Below are 19,616 nucleotides of genomic sequence, written 5' to 3'. Positions count from 1 at the left end.
TGGTACCATAGTCTTAGTTCTTGACATAAGAATGCTTGATTATACATTTTGTATTTCTTTCTACAAATATTCCTAGACATTTTCTAGAGGTAAGCATGATTTACTTATGTTTTTTCTTTTATACAGGCAAGCAAATGAAGAATATCAGGTACTGGCTAACTCTTGGAGGTACTCCTCTGCTTTTTCTAACAAACTATTCTTCACTATTGTGGATTATGATGAAGGAGCTGATGTTTTCCAACAGGTATGTGACAGTGTTTGGCTTTTACTGTGTTGTAGTTTGCTGGTTAATTTAATATACAAAATGGGGGAGTGTGCATTTGATCAGTACAAAGGTCTATTTTGGTTTATTTACAAACCAGCTCAGATTATATTCAGTAATAAGATGAGTTTGCAATGCTGTGTTTTATGAACAAGCTAAGATGAAAGCTGTACTAAAGAGCTGCTATGAGAGAAAAACCACATGATTTATTCACCACTAGTACTTTACACTGTTGCAGCTAAAAAGCCATAAAATATTTGAAAACATATAAAAATAGTTAAAAAACATGCAAAGTAGAAAAATTTAACAAATGAAATAATGTAAATAATACATTTTACAATATGGTTAAAAACTCAAATATTCCAAATATATAATTGTACAGAACTATGGCAGTAAAATAAATCCTCCCATTGTAACCAAGTTGTTCAAATAAATATGATAAGAAGCTACCAGGACATAAAACAATTCTGTATCAATAACAAAGAACTCCTTATTTTTTTATTGTTTTGGAATAACAGTGCTATCTCACTACACCAGTAGCTGTCAGTGAGAACCCTGACTGAAGTTGCATTAACAAAAAACAGGTTCTCCTATAATAATGCACATCCATTCCCCATCAGAATTTTCTTACCATGCACTAAATATTTTAACTTCCTCGATTTGTCCAGCCAGGAGAAGTCTGTTGTGCCCTCAAGGCAGCAGAAGGGAGTAAGTTACAATTGTTTTTCAGCCCTCTTCTCTGTACATCAGTGGACTTATCTGGGCACCAAGGACATAGGTGATAGCTTTCCACGGCTTGTGGGCAGGAGGCCAGGAGTCAGCTGCTGGTCTTCTGCAGGCAAGTGGTACAGAGGTATCATTTTGTATTCCTCTCCACTGCTTTCTTCATCACAGGAAGGGAAGCATGTGCTCCATCAAATGTTGCCAAGCAAAGTCGGATGCCTCTGCAGTTATTTCTGTGAAGAATTTTAAACTCACATAGATGCTACTTTTCTCCACCATATTTAAGGAAGCCAGAGCTAGTAGTCACTGTACCTCTATGGAGTTGAAGTATGCAATACATTGTTTGTCTCTTTGAAGTTGGTTGTTTTTCAGCCTAATTCGATTGCGTTTGGGATCTCTTCAACTCAGAATGTTCTCAGTACTGCTGTGGTCCTGAGTTATTGGTGGCTCTATGCTTCATCTTCAGTCCTTTGAGGATTTTAGTGCCTTACAGCTATTCTCTCAAATTTATGATGCCCTTCATAGCAAACACCTGTCCCAATGAACATGATGCCAGTTGTGCTAAAACCAAAGTGGCTACAGCCAGAACTCAGAATTGTTGCAGTTACCATCTATACATTTATGTGTGGGTGTTAACATACAGACTAGCCTGCAGCATAACAGTTTGTAAAGCATGTTCATCTACAATGTAGTTAAAACTGAAGTCAAGTCTTATGGGTGATAACGGGGTTCCAGCCCAGCCTAAGGAAGAACTCTTAAACAATGGTTCTCTCATCTGTGGAATGTTTTAATGTACCCCAAATCCATAGAAATGGAAACTGCCTTTTGTTTAATAAACCATAATAATTGAGTTAAAGTAGTCACATCTTAGGACTGCGCCTACCATCTGGGTGAGGGTAGGCAATGCTGTCTATCTTTGTTGGTACCTGGTTAAACCTTGACTCATCCTTACGCCCAGCTAGTCAAAACAACTCCACTGAAAGAAGTACTGTTTAGGGAGGCAGAGTTTCAATGGGCATGTTACACTCAGGACCATATATATGGTTTTGCTGCTGTTAATTACTAATTATTTTCTAAACCTTTCTTATCATAACCCTTCCAAGCGGTTTCATTGATAACCCCATTAAGGACAGTAGACCGCATCATCTGCCATACTAGAGAATAACAATTCTTTCTTCTCCAAGTTTTGACATGGCAAGATTCAGACTGGCAAGATAACTACCAATTAATAAATAAATAGTTAGGGGACAGCACACAACAATTCTGGTGGCGATTCCTTATTTTTAAGTACACTTATATGTAACCTTAGCTTTAGTCTTTTCATGCGAGTGCTAGTAGGCTACCTCCAACCATTCAGGGACCCTCCTCCATTTTAGCATGAACCAAATCAAGGAATGATGGGCAACATTAAGCAGTATGGGGGCTCTTGAGGATGATCAATGAATACTTTTTTCAGGTAATTAAAGCCATATGTAACCAAACAATATTCATTAATAGGAACATCAAAAACAATTAAAAAACCTAGAACTTGATTATTATACAACCAGATAGGTTCCTATTGAAAGTGTTCATCGGAAATAATTGCAAAATGTAAAAGGTATGAGCCATTTTAGCCACAAAGCGTTTTCCTAATTCTGAGGACTCACGCCAGAAAACTTGCCTATCCAAAACATTCCCTATTAATAGGAGGGATTTGTCCTGTTGTCTTAAAATACAGTGGTGGCCATAAGATAAAGTAAGTAATTTGTTGTTCAGTTCATAAAAAAAGAAAAACAATGACAAATATAAATCTATTCATACTAAAATACATAGACGTAATATAAATAGCTCTTACATTATTTTTTAGAGAAACACATTAAATGAAAAAAAAGCATAACTTCAATATTAAGACAGGCTCATACTTCTACTTAATCATATTCCTGAGACTCTATGGTCCATCGTCCTCCTCCTAAGCGAGTTGTGTCTGCTGATTTTCCAGTATTATTTTTTCTGCCACTTGTACGAATTTCACCATGCGGGAGTTCAGAATAGGATCATCAGGTTTTTTAGACAAGCTATTACTGCTTGTCTACATGTTAGTATACCTCGTTGGTTAAGCAGAACTTTTAACATCAATGTTCTTTCTTGCATTAGGGCTGAGCAAAGACATATTAAATGATTTGGGTTCATCGCGTGCTTATGCAGCTTCCAGTGCTCATTCTCACTCACCCTTTCTCTTAGGGAGACCGCGTTGTCACCCGGTAGCTTCCATAATCTAAAATGCATGAACCATAGTTTTAGCACAATGGACCAACCTTCTTCTAAATACAGCTGCTGTCGGAGGAACTTATAATAATTTAACACACCCCATGCATGTGATCTTTTTGTTAATTGTTCTTTATTTTGTTGTAATGATAGCCTCTTTATGTTGTTATTTACCTGTTTCTTAAAGCCTTCTCCTGATAAATCTGCTTCCCATATTTCATGCAGCCCTAGATAATTTATTGCCTGATTCAAATACTGTGCTGCAGGTGTACCGTTGTTCCTTTGCAATTCCTGCCATAGCACCTGTCATAGACTGTGCCTCTTATTCATTTTTATTCTATACCAGCTTTTCACATAGCTTCCTTTTCTGGCTATTATCAGATTCGCTAACCCAAACTCCAAGCATATTTGTGCCGGTGAAGCATTTGGTGGTAGGAAAAATAGCTGCCTGTATAATCTAATTATAATTGAATTTAAATATACTGCATCTCGCCCACGCAGTGCTACACTGCCATAGGTTACACTTGGAACTAGTTTAGCTGATATCACTTTTAATAACGGTCTGAGACTAGGGCCGTTCAGTTTTCTTTTTAGGGTTGAGAATGTTAGACGCAATGTTATGCCTTTTCTTCTTAATTCTTTCATATGTTGGTTAAAACATCCTTGTTCATCAAACAGTACGCCCACATATCAATAACATTGTACTTGCTCTACTTGTTCCTCATTTATATACCATCCATGCTTTTTATTGGTCTTCCAACTACTTTCCATTAACTTTTTAACTTTACTACTAGCCCATTTTCCTGGGAATATTCTGTCAGCCTCCTCAGTAATTTTTGTAATCCAATTCGTGTTTGGCTTATAAGAATAACGTCGTCTGCATAGAGCAAATTGGAGATACTAATTGATCCTAATTTAGGTGAATGTGAGTTTAGTACCTGGAGGTTGTCTGTCGGTCCGCTAGGAACAAATTAAATAGATAGGGTGCCAGGACACAACCTTGGTTTAATCCCGGGAAGGTATATATTTTCTGTGACAAGATTGATCCATCCCCTATTTGTATCCTCACTCATGTATCAGTATAAAGGAGCTGGATGGCTTTGAGCCGCCCAGATGGTATACCCATTGCTGTAAGTTTTTCCCACAGTAGGTTTCAGTTCACAGAATCAAAGGCTTATTTAAAATTGACAAAACACAAGTACATAGGTTGCTTCTTTAGTCTTTGCTTGTCTGTTAACAGGGACAAGGTTAAAATATTTGTTTCTGTTCCTACTCCCTGGGTAAACCCTGTTTGATTTAATGGAACAATTTTCCTCTCTGTTGCCCAATGACACAGTTCATCTAATAGTATGCTGGCAAAATATATTGCTTCTATACCTTGGAGGGTAATTAGATAGTAATTTTCAGATAAATTCCAGTTTCCTTTCTTATATATAGGGTTTATTATGGACTCCCGCCATGAATCTAGGATAATCTCCTGCTGTAACGCACTGTTGTACACTGTAGTTAGTGCTGGGACCCATAACTCAATGTTAGATGTGTACAAAGCTTGAGGTAGACCATTTGGTCCTGGGGCACCATCTTGCATATAGCTTAAGAAAATTTTCTTTAACTGATTCTCTGTGACCGTATCTGTGTGTGCAACTTTAATTCCTAATTCCCGCTTCTCAATATTTTCATATGTAAAACTATATTTTTGCAACCCACTTGTCGATGCCTTAAATAGATATTTTATAAAGGTAAGTCATGTCTGCTCTGTTATTTTGGAGTTTACTACAGGGGTCTGAGGGTGATTTATTGCATTAACTGCTCTCCAAAACTGCCTTAAATTATTTTGTTTCGATAGGTATACCATCTTGACCCAAAAGTCATTGACTTTCCTTTTCTCTTCCCAGACCAGTTTTTGCAGGGTTCTATTGAATTTGGCAAGGGCACAATGTTGAACCTTATTTTGTGGATCTTTCCTTATATACTCTTTTGCAGTAATTTTCAGTCTGTCCTTAACCTGTGAGTCAGAGAAGATAATTTTATTTTACCTTTATTTTCCTCGGCTATTTCGATTTTTAGTGCTAATTCAATGAAAATTGCTAATCCTCCTTTTGCTCTCCCCTGATTTTTTGTTTTAACTGCCGGTCTGTAATAACCAACATAACCTATCATGTCAAATGCGTCAGGCACCCATGCTTCCTGGAGGCATATGATCTGGCTTCCTTCGAACAGCACGCCTATATCCTTCCTCTGCATTTTTGTTTGTACACCATTAACATTCTATGAGCCAATGGATAGCAGGTTATACTGTTTTTGGACTCTGTTCTCCAATTTGGTCAAGCCATGTAGTAACTATGCAGTGCCTCCATTATCCAACCTACATTTACCTGTGTGCCCCTTCATTTTGTATGTGAGTAGGATGGGGAGAGTCCTCTAGCTTCACCGTCCTTCCTCTAGATGATCTGAGGACTGAGTATATTTGGTCCTCTCTATCATATGAAGTATTATTTATTTTTGTGTTTACATGCACAACTGGTACTGATACATATCTGTTGTAGGTAGGGATAATTCTATCCCCAGTCTAAGAACAACCCTTTTTCTCACATTACTGATTGTGCTAACATTTTATTTTGAAAGGAGACCATGGTGGATTCTTGTTGCCTTCCATTCAATCCAGAAACTGAATTGATACTATATCACTTTACATTATTGTTGCCAATGAAGGCATTGGATGCATTAGGGTCAATATATTCCCGCTCTTCAAAACGTCATGTAAACCTTTAGACTTAGAAAAGGGGGTGAAGATTATTTTTGTTAATACATCTGAATTTTCATTTACGCCATTTAGGACCTCTTTTTCCATGGATATTCTATCTTGGCCATTTCTCTGAGTCCCTTAAGCTTCTTCCGCACTACAGCACCACTATACTCGAATGGTTTTAACATCCTGTCTTTTTCTACTTCATGCTATGCTTTCGGAATATACTCACTTATTTCCAAAGGTTGCAGCTTCATATCTTTAGCATTCACGTCACTGGTTAATTGCTGATATTGATGAATATTGCATACTGTCCTGGAGGTTCCCTTACTATTTTGCATTACTAGTTGATGCATTTTCTGATCCCCGACCCCCTGTATTGTATCTCTATATATATATCCCTCTTCATTTGGATGTACTGCTGTTGCCGATTTCTCTACATTTATTTAATTATTTTCAATCTTTGTTTCTTTGTGGAATTTACATTCAGAGTCTTTCCACCGTCTTCATCGTTATTCCCCTTTTGGAAGATCAGGAAGAGTTTTATACTCACTGTCATATGTTTCACCCTTTCCGGTGTCATCTCTCCACTTTTTTCATTCTCTTCTTGCATCTTGCCAATCTCCAATCTTGTAGAGCTTGATCTTTGATTATTCCTGGCTCTTTTTCCCTATTTCTTAGTCATTTCTTTGTCATTACCCTTCCTAATTGCCGGTTCCATACTTTTCCATTGTTAGAAATGCGGTCTTTGGTTGGCAGTCAGGTCACCCTATGTCCAAGCAAGGACCCTCACTCTAGTCAGGGTAAGTCGCACACAATCCAAATTATCCTGTGCCCACCCTCTGGTAGCTTGGCACTGAGCAGTCCGGATTAACTTGGAAGGCAATGTGTAAAGTATTTCTGCAATAAATCATGCAATAACACAGTATAAACACCACAAAAATCCACCACACAGGTTTAGAAAAATATAGAATATTTATCTGAGTAGATTAAGGTCAAAACGATCAAGATTTGATAAAAACAAGTTGAAATATCACTTTTGAAATTCTCAAAAAATTCTTTAGTTCTTAAAAAGCAATGTGTCTCTTGCAAGCACAAAGTACCTGGTTTCTGTCTATAATATCTGCACAGGACCGCAGAGGAGGAGATGCGTGGAAAATGGGGAGGTGTGCGTCGGATTCTCCGGGCACACACAGACTATGCGTCGATGCTTTTTCACGCAACAAGGGCTTTGTCTTAATTTCCTGTGTGCAGACGTGGATCCTCTTCAGGCTGCGGGGTATTTGACGCCCCAGGGACATTGCAGAGAAGTCCTGGGTGTGCAGGATGATGTCACAAGAGCTGCGTCGATCAGATGGACGATGCCGGGGAATTTCTGTCGCACAGCAGGTGCTGCATGGATTCTTCTCACAGGAAGTCGGGCTGCATCGTTCCGGGTCAGCGATGCATCGATCCAGTGGGCCGTGCGTCGAAGTTCCAGTCTCAACGCTGGTGCTGCGTCGATCTCCACTTGGGGAGCCAGGCTGTGTCATTCCTGTTCAGTGTGCGGTGATTTTCTCACCGCAGGGTAGGCTGTGCCGCGCAAGGAGTTCTTTTGCAGAGATGAAGTCTTTTTGGCCCTGAGACTTCAGAAACAGGAGGCAAGCTCAATCCAAGCCCTTTGAGCACACTTCTCAGCAGAGCCAGAGGGCAGCAAGACAGCAGGGCAACAGCAAGGCAGCAGTCCTTTTCAGCAAAGCAGTCAGGTGAGTCCTCTGGGCAGCCAGGTAGCGTCTCTTAGCAGGTTGCAGGTTCTGGTTCAGAGTTCCTTTCCCAGTTGGTATCTTGTCAAGAAGTGTCTGAGTTGGTAAGGTCAGAGGCCCTGTTTAAATACCCAAATGTGCCTTTGAAGTGGGGGAGACTTCAAAGAGGGGCTTATAATTGCACATGGTCCCCTTTCAGTTCCATCCTGTCTGCCAGGGTCCCAGTAGGGGGTTTGCCAGTCCATTGTGTGAGGGCAGGCCACTGTCCTTTGACATGTAAGTGTCAGGCCGTCCACCCTCCCAGCCCATGAAGACCCATTCAGTATGCAGATGTGTGCAGGTGTGACTGAGCATCCTGTGTTTGGGGTTGTCTGAGTGAAATGCACATGGGAGCTGTCAACTAACCCAGCCAGACATGGATTGTAAGGCACAGAGAGATTTAAGTGCAGAGAAATGCTCACTTTCTAAAAGTGGCATTTCTAAAATAGTAATAGTAAGTCCACCTTCACCAGTCAGCAGGATGTTGTATTGCCATTCTGGCCATACTAAATATGACCTTGTTACTCCTTTCAGGTCAGAATCTACCACAGTATATGAGGGTAGCCCCTCATGTTAGCCTATGAAAGGAGCCAGCCTCAGCAGTGCAAAACGAATTTAGCAAGTTTTACACTACCAGGACATATAAACTACACAGGTACATGTCCTGCCTTTTCCCTACATAACACCCTGCCCTATGGGTTACTTAGGGCCTACCTTAGGGGTGACGTATATGTAGAAAAGGGGGAGTTTAGGGCTTGGCAAGTACTTTTAAATCAACATCACAAAATAAAATGATGGACGGGGTGTTGAAACTTTTCACCCCCAGTCACAGATCTGGGTTTAATCCATCGTTATTTTGCTCGCCACGTCACCCCAGTTTGGACCCAGCCATGTGCAAATCAGTCTTGACCCTGTTCCCCATGGGAACAGTCCAGCCCGAACTGCTAGGCCAGGTCCTCCCTGGATAGGAAACAAACGTCCTGGGACCGGTTTCAGGGTATCACCCTTCATCAGACAGGCTAGCTTGAATCCAGTGGAGCAGCGAGCAAGGGACCCACGTCTGGGCATACCCCTGCCGCTTAGGGCGCACAAAGCAACATCACAAAACAAAATAAAATGATGGACGGAGTGTTGAAACTTTTCAAACACTCACCCCCAGACACAGATCTGGGTTTAATCCATTGTTATTTTGCTTGCCACGTCACCCCAGTTTGGACCCAGCCATATGCAAATTCAAGCTACCCTGGCTGATGAAGGGTGAAACCCTGAAACCGGTTCCAGGATGCTTGTTTCCGGTCCAGGGAGGACCTGGCTTGGCAGTTCGGGCTGGACTGTTCCTATGAGGAACAGGTTCAAGACTGATTTGCATATGTCTGGGTCCAAACTGGGGTGGCCTGGTGAGCAAAAGAACGATGGATTCAACCCAGATCAGTGACTTGGGGTGAGTGTTTGCATTGTTCAGCACTCCGTCCATCATCCTTTTGTGTTGCTAAAGTTGCCCTAAGTGGGAAGGGTATGCCCAGACGTGGGTCACTTGCTCACTGTGTCACTGGATTCAAGCTAGACTGGCTGATGAAAGGTGAAACCCTGAAACCGGTCCCAGGATGCTTGTTTCCGGTCAAGGGGGACCTGGCTTGGCAGTTCGGGCTGGACTGTTCCCATGAGGAACAGGGTCAAGACTGATTTGCATATGGCTGGGTCCAAACTGGGGTGGCATGGTGAGCAAGAGAACAATGGATTAAACCCAGGTCAGTGACTGGGGGTGAGTGTTTGCATTGTTCAGCACTCCATCCATCATCCTTTTTGTGTTGCTAAAGTACTTTTAAATGCCAAGTCGAATTGGCATTGAAACTGCACACACAGGCCTTGCAGTGGCAGGCCTGAGACATGGTTAGGGAGCTGCTTATGTAGGTGGCACAGTCCGTGATGCAGGCCCACTAGCAGCATTTAATTTACAGGCCCTGGGCACATGTACTGCACTTTTACAAGGGACTTATAAGTAAATTAAATAAGCCAATTGGGTATGAGCCAATGTCACCATGTTTTAAAGGAGAGAGAATAGGCACTTTAGCACTGGTTAGCAGGGGTAAATGGTGCAGAGTCCTTAAACAAGCAAAAACAGTGTCAAAAAGTGGAGGGAGGCAGGCAAAAAGTTGAGGGTGGCCACCCTAAGGCTGTCAGTTCTAACATCCATTACTTCCAGTTTATGATCACTCATGATATTCTCACCATTGCCCATATTATTACTTTTGAATTCTCTATTATGGTTTTTGGGCCCTTCTTCCTTTTCTCCTTTATCTGCTTCCCTACCTTTGCAACTTTTTTATCGTCCTACTACACTTTCCCCCTTCTTTCTGTAGTTTTATATTTACCTCAGAAGTCTGTATTTTTAGGTCCTCTATAATCGCACTTAGCACCTCCAGAATTTGCTGCAGTTTATCTACCACTGGGGCACACATACATTCCATATTTGTTGATGCCGCAAAGCTTTGTGTGCACGTCATCAGATTGTTTAGCTCTGCATGTCTCTGATCTATACCTGAAATCGACATTGCCATTATATTTAATAGGTCTATTTGGATGTCCATTTTATTTGATTGATATGTTAGATTGTCGAGAGTCAGCTGCAATGTTTTAAATATTACGTTCCACATGGATACTGTGTTGGGTGGAAGTGTTCTCACCTTTTGTTGGCCGTTGGACTCTTCCTGGTTATCAAGGATGGCCTGCTTCTCCTGGCTTGCACATTTATCTAGTGGAGTATTCTGGGCCACTTGGATACTTTCTTTCTCAATATTATCTATTTTCGTTTGTTGGATCAGCGGTATCTTTACTTTCCCATCCTTATTCCCACCTGTCTCCACTATAGCTTCTTTTGGCATTGGGTGTCCTTTATTCAATAAGGGAGCTTTTAGCTTGAATAGGTTATTTTCCTGAGATGGTGTTTCTGGCAAGACTGATAGAAGGTCCATGTCACTCACTGAGCCCCATTCCAGCACCACACTAACTTCCTTTTTCTCCTCAGTTTCAATTTTAATTTCTGGGGTTTTAATACTCTTCTTTTTTTCGCTTCCCGTCCTAATACCTTTTTTATCACCCCTTTTTTCATTTATATGTACTGGACTAGATTTTAGTTGGGTAATTGGTGCTGTGAGTAAAGTTGTATCCTTCGAGGTTGAGAAAATGATCTCCACCGGATTCTTTAAAAATTCTAATTTTTCTGGGACCTTTAAAACTTTCTCAAACATTCTTACCACGGATTATATTAGTGGTGCATTTTCCCTTGCAGAGTTTACTTTGAGTGTTTTTACTGTCAGTCAAAATTAAGCATTATGGGCAATCTTGAGCTTTGGTTCAATATTGTTAGCAAAACATATTCCTTAACCTTGGGTGGGCTCAGACTTCAAAACTGTCAAGTGAGCCAGAAAATTTGCTGCACAGAAGTGTGAGAAAAGGTTGTATGCTTTTTGTGTTTAAATTCTATATGTCCGACCTGAATGCCTGCTTGGAAACAGGCCAGCTTTTCCCCCCAAAACGTAGTTGTGAGAAAGTCACCTTTATCACCATGTATCTTGGCATCTGTTCTCTACCTTTCAAGTACACCCCAAGTGTTGATGTAAGCAAGATTTGAAATTGTAGTGTAAAAAAACATGCCCACAATCCTACTGTGTATATTAGTTAGATTCAGAGGAATAATATCCACCTATTCACATCAGCCCCTCTATGAGGCATTTCTTATCTTTTTCACTACTATTCAAATAGTAGGAAATGACTGGGAGAAGCTAGAGAGCAAATGCAAATTAACCTCCAGGAACCTCAGGCCGGCAAAAGATAACCTTTCAAGTGTTACTTTTCCTATATATTTATTAGAAATCTGACTTAATTATTGAATTTGATTTTAAATAACTATTTAAAATTGTTAATTAAATATTTTTCTAGCTGGTCCCATTATCAAGATTCAATATTAGGATTTGAATCTGGATTCTGATTTACTACATTAGACAGCTCGACCTGACAGAATGAAAATTCCTTTTCGGGCTTTTCTAGGTAAAGACTTGTTAACATAAAATTTCTCCATATTCTAATTTTAAATACCATGCACCCTGACTTTTGGCCAACAAGGTGAGCTAGTAAAACTTTAAAGGGAGGTTTTTACTTGTGAAAAGGGGTAATTTTGACAGGATGAATTGCAGTGTTTAAATTGTTTCAGTCAGACATTTAACTTACATGCCCACAGTACATTTTTTACCACCTACTAGGGACTTGTAGATAAGGTAAATATACCACTTGAGAGGATACCAATTTTACCATGTTGAAAGGAGGAGCACAGACACTATCTCTGATTAGCAGGGAAAAATTGCACCGAGATTTACAGCCGGAAAAAATATAGGGTCCAGCAAAAGGCGTAACATTTAGGGTGACCACGCAGAAAAGGCGGATTTCTTACTGTCTCTTAAAGCAGTGCTCCAGAGAGTGCACAATTATAAATGCCTTGCCTCATTAGTTGATGACTGCCAACTGTCATATTAATAGTGGAAACACTTTATTTTGATTTTAGAAGAGATGCCGGGTTTCATTGTGCTTCGATTCTTAAAGGTATATATGTCTAAAGTGCCTACATTCATCACGTATAATGCTAACCCTGGTTTTACTAGATTGTAAATTCTATCAGCACAATTGAAGAAAGCGTCCTGAGAAGGATAGTCCACCTTCCCACTTTGTTTCCAATAGAATGACTATTCTTCTCTCAGGAAGTTGTTTGAGGTAAACCTGGCAAAGTACACAGAATTTATAAAAAGTAGTACTAGTATAACGTTTCTCATGGTGAAAAGAGGTGAAAGGTCAACTATTGGAACATAAGTTTGTTTTATAGTTGGCAAGGCTCCACGTTCCAGCGCCTTCAGCAGATTCAGAACGTTGCAGCACTTCTTAAACTTGATCTACCATCAAGAATCTAGGTTTCTAAGGCTCTCAAAACCCTTCAGTGGCTCCCAGTCGCCCAAAGAGTAACTTGTATTTTCTTATGTTTGCTTTAAAGGCTTACCATTGTTATGGCCCTAATTATGTGCAACAAAAAAATCAGCTCTATTGCCGTTTCCTAACCTGTTGATTGTCCTTAGTTAGGCATATCAAAGCCTGGTCTGCAGATCGTGCCTTTTGAGTACTGGCTCCAAAATTATGGAATTCTATTCCAGAGTATCTACGTTTACAGAAGAACAATATTCTGTCCTTAAGGTGTTTTTTTTTATTAACTCCTCTTGTTTACAGTTCCAGGTTTTCCTTTCCTCCTCATTTTCTCAGCGCCAGGATTAATTTAATGTACCAGCTCACATGACAAAATCACTTGCATAGATACATATATTGGATATATTTTGCAGAATCAAGACTAAAGCCCTCATTACGAGTTTGGCGGTTAGTGGACCGCCACGGTGGAGATGACGGTCGCACAGCCACGCGCCTGGCGGTATAGACTGCCATATTACGAGTACTGGGAAGGCAACAGCAGAACACCGCCAAGTTTCCGTCCGGACTGCCATTGTGGACAGACCGCTGTTGCTGACGGAAGGCCTCTTCAGGCCGGTGGTCAGACAGTTCCTACCCACCGTATTACAAGCTTGCACACTGCCAGGACTTCTGGGGCGGTCTAACCACCGCGAAAACCATGGCAGAAACGAACAACATAAAAGGAGGCACCCACCTTCTAGAACATGGGCATGTCCATAGGCGCCATGGCATGCAAATTGCAAGCCTTTCCAATGCTCCTGCTGGCCATTGACATTCAGGACCATCGACGCCGACATAGACATGGGGAGCTGTAAGTACCCCAGTCTAGAACACACTGGAGGGAAGGACATTATTACCCACACACACACGCACAAATGCAGAATCACCACACATACATGTGCAAGGAAAACCAGGACCAGCTATGTAGCATTGACACCAACTGTGCCATTGTAGATAAATATAACATGTAATATAAAATACGTAAATAAAACAACTATTTACAAAATGCCACTAAGGCCAGTCCCTGAATGTCCAAATGTCCCAGGCACACTGGGCATAGGAGGAGTGCCAAACGTGGCTCCTGACTGCATTGTGCAGACCTCCACAGGGCAGGGGCATCAATGGGACAATCAGGCACCTCAGGGATGGGGGGGTGATCAGGGTTTGTATGGGGGGTCCCTACTCTTCTTCTTAGGCTTCCCCTCCTCACTGTACTGCTTTCAGGGGGACGCCTTAGCCTTGGCCCTCTTTCCTGCCTTTTTTGGTGGGACGGTGGTGGAGGCCATGACAGCAGGGGACCCAGATGGAGTGCTACCAGGGCTGGAGGTGTGAGGGGCAGGTGTGCCTTTTGTGGCAGCACTGCAGACTGCTGTCCGCGGGCATTGCTCAGCCCAGAGGAGGACAGGGAGGTCGAAGGCAGGGGTCTGGAAAGGGTAGAAGGGCGGTTGGGGGAACAGGGACTAGACCAGGGGATGGGAAGAGGGAAAACTCATGGAGTAATCTTTTTTTTAGGGGCAGCGGGTAGGTCATGGATAAGGCATTTGGGAGTCGAGGGAGAGGGGATGGTTGACAGGTGTGTATGTGGATGTGGTTTGGGTGCTGGTGCGTGGGTGTATATGTGTGTGCTGGGTGTGTGTTGGGTGGATGAGTGTGGGCGTATAGGTGTACTGGGAGGAGGAGTGGAGGAAACACAGGGAGATGGCAGGGGGATGTGTGAGTGAAAGTTGGGGTGGTGTGTGCAGCTAGGGTGGATGTGCTACATGTGGTTGTGTTGACTGTTGTGTGTGCAGAGGAGGTGTATGGGGTGCTTCTTTGGGGGTCTGCTATTGTGGTGACGGTGGCAATGACGGCACATGTGACTGGACCTAGGACTGATGATGTGGTGTCTGCATGTGTGAGTGGTGATGTGACTGTGAGGGGGAGTAGGTTGGGGGAGTCAGTGTAGGGGGTGGCTGTTGAATGTGCATCTGAATGGTGGGTGGGTGCATGGTGGTGGTGGCGTTTGTGGTGCATGTGATTGTCCTTGCGCTCTGGGTCTGTTGGGGGGATGCATGCTGGAATGATAGTGTGCTTTGGATGGGAAATGGGAGAGGGATGTGGGAGTGGGAACAGGTAGTTGGAGGGGGTACGGAAGAAGAAGGAACACTGGCTGCCGTCAACGAGGAGTCCAGAGCCTGAAATGATCTCTGAAGGGCAGACAGGGCACCGTGAATGCTCCAGGAATGCATTTGACTGTTGCATCTGTGATGCCAGCCCCTGGATGGCATTCATGATGGTTGTCTACCCAACAGAGATGGACCTCAGGAGGTCAAAAGCCTCCTCATTGAGGGCAGTAGGACTAACTGGGGCGGGGCAGAGGTGCCTGCGGCAAAGGAGAAACCCACCCTCCTGGGTTACTGGGCATGGGCAACTGGGTAGGGAGCGACAGGGAGCGCCGTGCTGGTAAGGGGGGTGGCGGACAAGGATGGTGCAGGCATAGGGCCTGAAGGTTCTGCCACCACCAGGGAGTCTCCCTCCGTCCCACTGTTCCCCTCGGCTCCGCTGATATCAGCCTCCTGGGTCCTGTGGGATGCAGCTTCCCCACTCGCTGGTGCCCCTCCTCCTTCACCAGATGATGCTGATGCACACACAGACAGAGGAGGACCGGGAGGGAAGGTGGTACAGTGAGAGACAGGTTGGGAGTTAGAGAGACAGGGAGCAATTGATTAATGCCAGCACAATAGCCACACACATGTCACTACAACATACTCTAATGCTATGTCATTACATGCCATGCCTTCACTCACACATGCCACTCCAATACCAGCCCATGCGTGCCACCTCAGTCATGCACATGAGTTTCACTCATGCTGACGCACATTCAATCCTGCACAGGATGAAAGCCATACCCTCAACACGCCCATTGGGTCATGGCTCTTGACGATCACAAGACCCAAACTAAATACTCTACGAGTGTTTGGAGGCATACTTGCACAGCCACATATCCCATCCACATATAGCTATGTGATGTGAAACCTCAGACTTCGCAGACTACACATACACCAAATGCCAGCAGACAAAAGATAGGGGATATGGCCCCACAACACTGTTTGGATAGTTGGGAGTACAATGTGTGTGAACTCCAGAAACAGGAACCCTGTCCACATCAAATACCCTGCTCATCTATTACACAGTTTCCATGTTATCAATACTACTTAGCAGTTAAGTTAAGCTCAAATCACATACTGCACGGCATTTTAACAAATGGATGTAGCACATCCGGCCTCTATGTGTCCAAAGCCTAGTCCGACAGTAGCTACTAACACACATTCCACAGCCTTCACACACTGCACAGACTGCACGTATCACACACCACATAACCTAACTACGAATGTGAAGTCACCCCCTTGTGACTGCTGTGCTGCCCTCAAGTGCCCATCTACCTCAGGGTACGCCACCGCCGAAATGCGGGACATAAGTAGGGTCAGGGTCCAACCGGCAACACTCCTTCTTTGGGAGAACGTCCCCAGCTGGGCCTGATCAGTCTTCCTCGCGCAGCGTCTTAGACCCTCCCACTGCGTTCTGCAGTGCTTGCTCCGCAGGGCATGGACCCCCAGCGTCCGCACTTGCTTGACGATGGCACGCCAAACCCCCTTCTTCTGATGGGCGCTCACCTGCATGGATGACACGGAGAACAAGAGACAGTCATGTAGCATGGCATCTTAAGTACTGCATTGGACACAACACATCTCCTGAACATACGCACATTTCAACATTCCATTTGTCCACAGAGCCCTCAACCAGGTTCTTCCACAAGTCACTTATCTTCGTCCCAAGGCCCCCGTCCACATTCGTACCACTCACAGACAGTACAATCATAGTGGACTCACCTGCTGCCCTGGTGCCCCATACAACTGGACATACAGGGGTAGGACACCCTCCACAAACTTCTCTAGTTCTTCTTGTGAGAAGGCTGGGGCCCTATCCCCTGCAGCATGTGGCATCTTGGCTACCAGTGGCAGAACACAGCAGCAGACGCAGTGGAAGTATTCTCAGCACGAGTGCCAGGAGTCAAGTGAACATGAGCACTTGAAATGGCAGTCACGGCCGCCACAGACATCACTGTCACCGTTGGCGGTGATCACCATTGGCTCTTGTCTCCCATAGGCAACCATGTTAACCAATGAGTCGGTTGCGACCGCCTACTGTCGTGATGTCTTACGTCAGCGGGATTCGCTCACTTCCATCTGTCCTGTGCATACAAGACAGGCGGCTGCCATTTTACTTCTACAATGTGTATAGAGGTGGTTTATGAGGTGCATCATGGATGTTTTACAGTGACCTGTGCACAGCTCCACTGCCTCCACATAGTCCTTTATGCACATAATGATTGATACTCCCTCCTATTCCCAGGTACGGTGGAAGAATGATGGTGAGGAATGCTCCGGTCTACAGGCCCTTGGTCGTTCTTGCCACCCTTGAAGAGCTGCACTTCATCCAGTGTTATCAGCTAAACCGTCAGACCATCAAGGAGCCTGTGAGGCTGTTGGAGCCGGATCTGCGTCCTGATATTCGTCAGCCCAATGCTATCACACCCACAGTACAGGTGTTGGCAGTCCCCCACTTCCTTGCCTCAGGGTCCTTCCAAATTACAGTGGGCTGGGCTGCCGGAATGTCCAAGCCCATGTTCAGCCACATCTTGAAGAACGTCCTATGTGCCCTTCTCAAACATATAGGCAACTATATCAGGTTCCCCCAACGTGACGATGTGCCCACTGTGAAAGCAGCCTTCTTCACTGTAGCACATGTGCCACATGTGATCGGGGCTATTGATGGGACCCTCATTGCCCTGGTGCCATCCAGGAGGAGTGAACAGGTGTTTAGGAACCATAAAATCTTCTAGTCAACCAATGTTTAGGTGATGTGTCGTAGACCCCTACATCATACAAGTGACTGCTCGGTTCCCAGGATCAGTGCATGATGCCTACATTCTGCGGAACAGAAGCATTCCACACCTGATGGCACCACTGCAAAGGGATCGTGCCTGGCTCATTGGTATGTAACGTGTCATATGTGTGCCTCTGTGTTCTGAACACTCTACACCACCTTCCAGATTTACCTACAGTTTTCAGTATGCCCAGTACCTCTGTACACAAGGGTGACTCTGGTTATCCCAACCTTCCTTGGCTACTGACACCTCTCAAGCATCCGACTACAGCAGTAGAAAACCGTTTTAATGAGGTCCGTGGTAGGACCTGACTGGTCATTGAATGCACTTTTGGAGTGCTGAAAGCCAGATTCCGGTGCCTGCACCTTACTAGAGGGGGCCCTACTGTACAGACCAGTGAAAGTGTTCCAAATCATTGTAGTTTGCTGCATGTTAAACAATTTGGCTCTCAGATGTCACATCCATTACTGGATGCTGAGGAGGGTGCAGCTGTGCCAGTGGCTGATGAAGGGGGCATGGGGAGTGATGAGGAGGATGACGAGGATGCAGCTGAGCTGATACAATAATACTTTCACTGACATACAGGTATGTGTAAAACCATGCTATGTAACCAGTAGCAATGACTTTCGTTTGCATGGCTGCTACCAGGGTTGTGTGTTCAATGTGGGTACTTGGTGAACCCATTACTTTAGTTGTGGTGCTGTTATCTGTATTACAGAACTTGTAAATGATTGCTCTTCCTTCTGGCAATGTCACATACATTGGTAGGACAATGGTCTGCCTGTTACACATGTCATGGCTGTATATTTTGTACTCATGGTAGATAAAGACGTAGGCAGAAACTGTGCTCAAAGGTGTTTATATTAATTATCCAAGTGCAAGGGCTGATGAGTGGGGTTATAGCGAGTGGGATCATCAGAGTCCTTAGCCCACCTTTGGGGAGTCGAAGTCCAATATGATGGCAATGTGAAAACGGAGGCACTGGACAGTCAACAAGGTGTCGCTGTGAAACACAAGGGGGTATGTCCAGAAGTGGCTCACTTCCTGGCAGTGGTCTTGGTCTTAGCATCAGTGGAGGCTGGATGTCTGGTTGGACGTTCTCGCTTGTGTGTGGGCTTCTCAGCTACAGGGGAAGGGGTGCTGGTGTCCTGCATGTCCTGTGGCATGGCCTCCATTCCAGTGGCTGAGGCTGATGTGGAGGGCTCAGATGTGATCTGGCTAATGGTAGGGGCCTGCTGGTGGGAGGAGGACTAATGCATAATGATGGTAAGTTCTGTCAGCACCCCTGCTATGTAGGCCATGGTGGAATTGTGGGTCTGCCACTGCTGCATGGCCTCCTGGTGGTTCTCCCTCTAAAGCCTCTGGCTCTCTTGCAGGGTAGTGAGGATCTAGGCCATGGTGTCCTGGGTTTGGTGGTATGCAACCAGAACTTTGATGAGGACCTCCTGTCCAGTCTGATGTTTTTGTTGCCCCCTCCCTTGGACCACAGATCCCCCCCACTAGCCCTGGCCACCTGTGCCACTGGCACAGTGTGCCCACTCCCAGTAGCACCAGGGCCTTCATTGTCTGGGACTGGTGCCCTTGACCCAGGCCCCTGTACTGTGTGGCACACTTCTAATTGAGTGGTCCCTGAGGCACAGGTTTGGGGAGAAGGGGCTACCTGAGGTGTTGTAGCCACATGGGAGGGTGAGTCCGGGGTGTCCAGGTTGGGGCTGCTGGGGGTGGACTGGCCAGTCACCCCAGATGGCCATGGCAATTCGTCGTCCTCCAGACATCCACTGGGGTCTGACCCAGTCATCCTCTGCGTGGTGGCAGTAGTAGGTTTAGCTGTGGATGGAAAGGATGAGAGTTAGTATGTGGATATGTCATTGTAGTGTCATGGTGTGCTGCTTGGGGTGGGTGGATTCGTTACCTAGAGATGGCAATGAC

At 44.3% G+C, this 19,616-nt stretch overlaps 1 protein-coding gene across 1 annotated transcript in view; it reads left to right on the top strand.

The window, feature by feature from the left end:
• Positions 1-19,616, top strand: part of TUSC3 (tumor suppressor candidate 3) — a 1,241,068-nt gene that overhangs the window by 486,307 nt on the left and 735,145 nt on the right. The window contains exon 3 of the mRNA XM_069200706.1: positions 127-244. Coding sequence (XP_069056807.1) covers positions 127-244 — 118 coding nt within the window. The remainder of the gene's footprint in view (positions 1-126; positions 245-19,616) is intronic.

The sequence above is a fragment of the Pleurodeles waltl genome, chromosome 1_2, assembly GCF_031143425.1.
Source record: "Pleurodeles waltl isolate 20211129_DDA chromosome 1_2, aPleWal1.hap1.20221129, whole genome shotgun sequence".
NCBI lineage: Eukaryota > Metazoa > Chordata > Amphibia > Caudata > Salamandridae > Pleurodeles > Pleurodeles waltl.
Note: the sequence above shows the minus strand (reverse complement) of the source record. Positions and strands in the feature narration are given on the sequence as shown.